Raw genomic sequence first — 6,832 nt, 5'->3', positions numbered from 1 at the left:
ATATATATATATATATATATATATATATATATATATATATATATATATGCATGTATATATTATATACACATATACATATATGTATGTGTGTGTGTATATGTTATATATGTGTGTGTGTATATATATATATATATATATATATGCATGTTTATATGTATATATATATATATATAATATCATATGGGTGTCATTGTTTATACATACATATATATTTATATATCTGTATATTTCTGTATCTATATACTTTAAATTAATAATTTTCTTTGTGCTTTTGTTTTCATGCAAATTACGTAATCTGAAATTCTAGTGATTTTTGTATTAGATATGTAATATTTTAATTCTAAACTTAATATTTTAATCCTTACTTTGAGATATATATATACATACATACACATATATATGCATCTCAAAGTATCTGAATCTTCTTTGTAATTTTCTTCATTTATTTCATTAAGCTGATAATTCATCTGTTATTTCTCTAGCATTCTCTACATAATTGTTTAATATGAAGATATCAAAACCTCTGTTAGTGATTAAATTTTTTCACAAATAATTATTGTCACTTTTCAGGAAGCAAACGTACGGCGCAGCTTCAAGGAGGTACTGAGACACAGGAACAACGTAAAAAAATCAAAGGCGCTCTTGGCAGTGTAGCCGGTAATATATATTATTTTAATTACAGTCTGTTTATTAGAGCCAAAGCACTGGCTGGGTGACTAAAATATAAAATTACCTGTAGGAAAGTTTTAAATGTAAAGACTTTTATGAAGCATTGTATTGCTAACTTCTGCTTCTATATTACAGTTGAATGTGAAGGAGATTAATTGACGTAAAATAGTTGTTTCAGCAATTCATACAGTATAACCCATGTGTAAAAGGGTAAAAGAAATAATATTTTATTTTTGTAATGGGTTTGCAAGATTTGTGTGTGGAAACAAATTCTGTTGTGTCTTACGAGAGTCATTACACCAATATTAATAACACACACTGGTTCAATTCCATTCCTTTATTATTAGTCAGTTGGTTAAGTATCTATCCAACTAAACAAGCATGTTTAACTTGTCAGTTAAACAGTTAGTTGTTTGTTTTGATTTTTATTCATCAAGATTCTTTCATTGCTATTTTTCTCTATTTGTTTTCATTCTCTGAAATTCTGAGCTAAAATGTTACAAAAGCAAAATATGGCTTCTTAAATTACTGGTATATGAAGCGTCAATGAGGGAATTTTACAGTAAGGAGAGCCTGTCATAGATGAGATCGTGAATGATGACTAAAAGATTTTGACAAACATAACTGATTGATTGATTAACTGAATGATTAATCAAACCATTGATTAGTTTGTTAGTTAAACAGTTATCCAAATGACAAATAATAAAGAAGTGAAATTGAACCAGTGTGTGTATTTATTATTGATGTAATGACCCCCCCAAGATGCACAAGTTGATATTAAGAATCTTGCAAACCACCTCATCTTAGTTACATAATAAATGTTTTTTGATACACAAATAGCTATTAGGCTTATTCAGTTTTAGTTGTTATAGTTTTTTCATTAACTTTTACCCTTTGAATAGATTTTTCAGTGAAATAATTATTGAAGGAGAATTGTATTGCCTGCAGTATATCCTCTAAATAATTACCATTGCTTAAGTTGTATATTTTGTTTTTTTTGGCATGTAACATTGCCTGTTAGTTATACTACATCAATCTTCTCACCCAGTGTAGCTTCATTTCTGTTGGGTGAAATTGTTTGAAGCTTTATTATTAACTTAGTCTCAACACTACAATGAAAACTGATTTTTAAAAAGAGTTAGTTTAATATCCTTTAATAAGTTTTTAAAATTCTCATTTTTTAAATCTTTTCCGCCATGTGTTGATTTGAAAAATACTGTGAATGTAGTTGGATTGATGTAATCAAGATTGGGTTAAGAAAGTTTATGATTCATAAAAGACAAGAGAATTTTGTAGAACTTTGTCAGTGTGAAATAGTTGAAGATTATCTTGTCCACCTATGCCTTAAACTTGTTCATATCTTATTTATATTGACAGTATATGGATCTGATGATGAAGAAGATGATTCTAGTTCTCCAAGTCGACAACAACAGCAACAGAGAACTGTCCCTTACAGCCAGTCAAGTTCTACAAATGCTGCCTATGTTCATCAAGGGCAACCCAGTCCCCCACCTCCATCTTTGCCTGCCAACCATTATGATCAATACTTGCCAGGGCAAGTGTCAACATCATCCCAACAGCAACAGCCATTGCAGCATGGACAGTATTCTCCTCCGGACCCTAACAATGGTACACCTTATCAACCATGCTCTAGTCCAACAAACTTTGCTAGTAAACAGTCCACAACGCAACCACAACAGAACAGCCATAGGAACTCATATGAACAAATTTTGTCTACACAAGCTTCTCAGTTTGGTGTACCGCGACCCCTCAGCCAGTCAACTTTTGCTACATCTACAACTGGGTTGCAAACATCTCCAGCCTATATCCCTCAGCAACAACAGCAACAACAACAGCAGCAGCAGCAACAGCAACCCCCTCAATTTAATGGACACACTTCAGCTGTCGCTACTAATCAAGGCTATCTTCAACAGTTTGCTAACCAACCACCCCCTTCGCAGCAGTTTTCAGGACAACCAAGCAACCAAGCTCCTCCATTCCAACCACCTCCACCACCTGGCATGTCCTTTTGGATGTCTCCTGCCTGAACAGTGGTTTTTTTTTTTTTAAACTTATCATTTTTTTTCATTGTAACAATTTGCTGTCTGTGAATGTTTTCACTTTGTTGTTGATGAACAAAATATATCATTGTTCCTTTCTCTCCCACTTTATTCTTCTCGTGACTGTAAGAAAACAATTCAGATAGGGGAGAAACTGTCCAGAAAAGGGACAAAAACTTTATTTTGTCAATCATCAAAATAGCATTAACTTTGTCATCACTGGTCTCAATGTTTTTCCTCCATTTCACTTCATCATGTATTGCAGTGTATGTCGAGTACATTTTGTGAATCAAGCATTGCAGGGCTAGCTACTTTGTTGGGTTATTTTTGTCCCTCTCCTCTCACATACACGTGTGCACACTTACATATGCACATACTTATACACTCAAAACATTGTCATAGACATTATACATATAATGACAGATAATTCGTGATTTTATTTTATTTTTCTCCCCCTCCCTCCCCCAATCCCGTGTTAAGACAGGTATTTTTATTTTCATTTTTACCTTTAATTCTCCAAAAGCTTCTGGAATTTGAAGATTTATTTATACAGCTATTATTAACTCATTAGCAAATACAGAGTACATGATTTATCTATTGTTGATTTGAATTGCATTATTTGTCCTCTTTCAATGTGTTATGACAAGCCAAAATTCAGTGATACATTTAAAAAAATTTTTTTTATTCACTTTTAATCAATTGTTTTTTGGGTTTTTTTTCTTACTAATTCATTGTAAGTTGGGCTGTGTTTTACAAGTCTTCAACAATTTATGGCATCAATTGTATTTTAGTTACCTTAAAACAGTGTTTTCAGTCATTAACTTTAATTGCATATTTAATTAAGGAGGCAAAGGTTGCTTTTGAGATTCAGACTTCGAACTGGAAACATTGATTGCTGTTTCATTGCCATAACAATTGTTCTTAGTTGAATACATTGTATGGGGGCTGTCATAATAAAATCCTTTTCTTCCCCATTATTACTTTTTGGGGGAACTCCATAGAGTTGCAATTCAAACCTTAAAGTTTGCCTTAGTTCTGGCGAAATAAATCACTTTTTCACTCTCTGCTAATATGGACTTTTCCTGGTTTTAAAATGATAGAATTATATTGAGTGTTTGTGAATAATTTTCTTGTGTACCTATAAGAGTGGTTTTTTAAAATAACAACTTAGATTCTTCCTGTGATAAATGCAAGCCAGTTGAATTACATTAATTTCAAAAGGTTCACATTCTTTATATACTTGATATTTCATCCATTCAGGGGGTGGGATTTTGGATTTGTGATTCTAATTGAAAATTCAGAATATTTTGATTAAATTGATTCAATTTATTTCTTCTTCTCATGTACAAGTTCCTCTGTTAAATGTAATGAAAATGTTGCTTGATCATTTTAGCCTTAGTATTTTAAACTTTTCAAGACCACAGTTGCTTGGAGACCCTGCAATGAAAGTACATACAAAAATAGATATTGTTGTGGTTATTTTCAAATTACTTTTATTCTAAATGGACATTTTAGTGGCACCAGCCATTCTGGTCTTGAAATAGTTTAACAATGGCAAAAATTATTAGATGAGAGGGGGAAAGTCTTCCATATATCTCTATATTTGTTTTTTTTTTCTTTACAGTTGTTTTTAGCCAATGCATAGTTAGAAATTCTTGTCTTATTAATATTGTATCAGATCCCTCTCTACAAAATGTGAAAGATTGTGAGTCAGAAAGAAAGGGTCATATTTAATACTTTTGCATTTGCAACAGAAGAAAAATGTATGCATTGCTTTTTAATTAAATTATTTTCAAATTTATTTGTGCCTTCAACTTGCTGCTTAGATTTAAATCATTCATGTTTTAAACTCAGAATGATTAAATTTTTTGTTATTAAGGTTTTTTTTTTCATCAATGTAGACATAATTTTTCTGCAAACTGAATTTATAATTGTTTCCTAGAAATAATATTACTTTATGTAATGACTAGATTATTATTACTTTATGTAATGACTCGATTTACATATAATAAGAATTCTTTATTGTAGATTGATTTCACTCTATATCAATTTGTTTCATCTTACATTCTTGAAAGTCTCCCTTTTATTGTAGAAACATAGAATCATTTTTTTATATAACTGATCTATTTTATCTGTAATGATTGATTACATTCACTTGGCACATACAAATATTTATTTATTTAAATTCCTGCACATTTTCTTTTTCCAATATTATTCAAAATATTTTTCTTAGAAAAAAAAAGAAAAACATGAAAAAAAAATTATATATATATATATATATTAACCTTATTAATATGTGGGGTTCTGTGTCTGGGAATGGGGAATTGTAACAAAATATATATTTTTGAATGCTGTCTACCAGCAGTGATTAATTTTAGAACTTGGACTTGAGAAACCAACATTTTCTTAACTAATTTCACTGGTTCAACTACATCTCCCTATCTCTTCATTTCCAATTGCACATGCTTCTGTAATTCCTGTTTTGTATTTTCCTGTGTTGGATAATGTCAGATTGTCATTATTGGAGATAACACCTTACAACTAGCTTGTTGCCAGAACAATCTTTCAGAACACACAAACTTTCCTATAATGTAGTGTTTTGTGGGGTGTGCAGCAGAGGAGTACAGTTTTTGTGTTTGTTTTTTTTTAACTTCTCTCTCTCTCTCTCTCTCTCTCCCCTCTCTCTCTCTCTAATTATTTTGATGAATAGTTTGAACAAGCTCTTTTTCAAATTGTCCCTCCACCTGCTTGATTTTTCTCTCATTTCCATCCTTTGAAAGCAAAAGCTGTACAATCAGTAACTTTGCTGTTTGAAATGATGCCTTAAACTAGGATGTCTATAAGAAGTATTTATCCGCTGATCTTCCTCCCTAACCTGCTACACTCCCCATTTCTTAAAATGTATGCATTGTCTGCACTACATATCATGGTGCTCATTATTTACTGAGAATTCCTGTAAATATATTATAAATACAAATTATTTTTCTCCATTTCAGAGGATTGATGATTCATAGAGCTGTTTATAATGATAATAATAATAATAATAATAATAATAATAATAATTAATAATAATAATAATTCATGTGTGTGCCTGTTTGTTAGTTGCTATTTGCTAACTAAATAAAAGTGATTTGGTCTCTTTGAAGAGGACTGAATTGAGGCTTTGTCAGTGATAGCTTTGAAGATTCTCTCTCTTTCTCTCTCTCTTTTCCCCATCCTCAACAGATAATGGGGGATAAAAAAAGCCTTTTCTATTAATGTATTTCTTGTAATTTTACCCCCTAAATAGTATTTTAATGATTAGAAGGGAGTTGAATTTTCTGAATGCAGAAAGATTGAAAAGAGAAAGAGAGAATAAACTGAATGAAGGCGCGAAAGGGAAGTGATGAGGTTCATTACTCTCCCTTACAATGTGCAGCAATATAATAACAATAATAATAATAATAATAAATAGCTCTGAAACTTGACAAAGTCTCAATGGTACTACAAGTGCCAAGACAAATGGTTCCAGTCCTGCAGAGAAGAACAAAACTTGGGACACAGTTTGTGATCTCTCTCCTGCCCTTTTCTTGGTTATACTGAAGTGGGCTATATTGTGAAAATTGTAAAACATTCTCTTTCATATTTGTATATATTTGCTGGTGTTTAGAATTTATTTGTCATATTGTGTCCTTCACATCCTTAAATAAATTGTTATATTGCTACTATATTGTCTTTATTTAATTATTGTTGATTTCACATATGTCTGTACACTTTATCGCCTTTTTTCCTAGGAGAAGGACAATAATTGAATCAACTGAGGAGTGTTAAGGTAAAGATTTTATTGGAATCCTGAAAAGGGTTTTTGTCTCCAGCAGGATGTATGTTCAGAAGAAAATGAGGTAAAACTAAATTCTTTAAGAGAGTTTATAATTACTAGCTAATATGATAACCATTAGGTTATCATATACCGATAAGTGACTGAAATTTGGTCAGTCCAAATAATGTAGTTTGCCAAACTAACTCATCATATTTAAAAACAAAGGTGAGAGCATGAGAAGACACTAATTGGGAAAATATTTTATTAATATACAGATAGGCACAGGCATGGCTGTGTGGTAAGA

At 31.1% G+C, this 6,832-nt stretch overlaps 1 protein-coding gene across 5 annotated transcripts in view; it reads left to right on the top strand.

Moving 5' to 3' along the window:
• The window catches only part of LOC106880617 (KH homology domain-containing protein 4), a 123,877-nt gene extending 117,441 nt beyond the window's left edge, over nt 1–6,436 (top strand). For 4 of the 5 annotated variants that reach the window (XM_014930638.2, XM_014930636.2, XM_014930635.2 and 1 more), the window contains 2 exons: nt 571–657; nt 2,047–6,436. In XM_014930638.2, the coding sequence (XP_014786124.1) occupies nt 571–657; nt 2,047–2,717 (758 nt within the window). In that variant the 3' untranslated portion in view covers nt 2,718–6,436. The remainder of the gene's footprint in view (nt 1–570; nt 658–2,046) is intronic. The other variant, XR_001410763.2, reaches the window with a different exon arrangement.
• Nucleotides 6,437–6,832: the final 396 nt, after the last annotated feature.

The sequence above is a fragment of the Octopus bimaculoides genome, chromosome 15, assembly GCF_001194135.2.
Source record: "Octopus bimaculoides isolate UCB-OBI-ISO-001 chromosome 15, ASM119413v2, whole genome shotgun sequence".
NCBI lineage: Eukaryota > Metazoa > Mollusca > Cephalopoda > Octopoda > Octopodidae > Octopus > Octopus bimaculoides.
The sequence above is the reverse complement of the archived record's forward strand: the minus strand, read 5'-3'. Positions and strand labels throughout refer to the sequence as shown.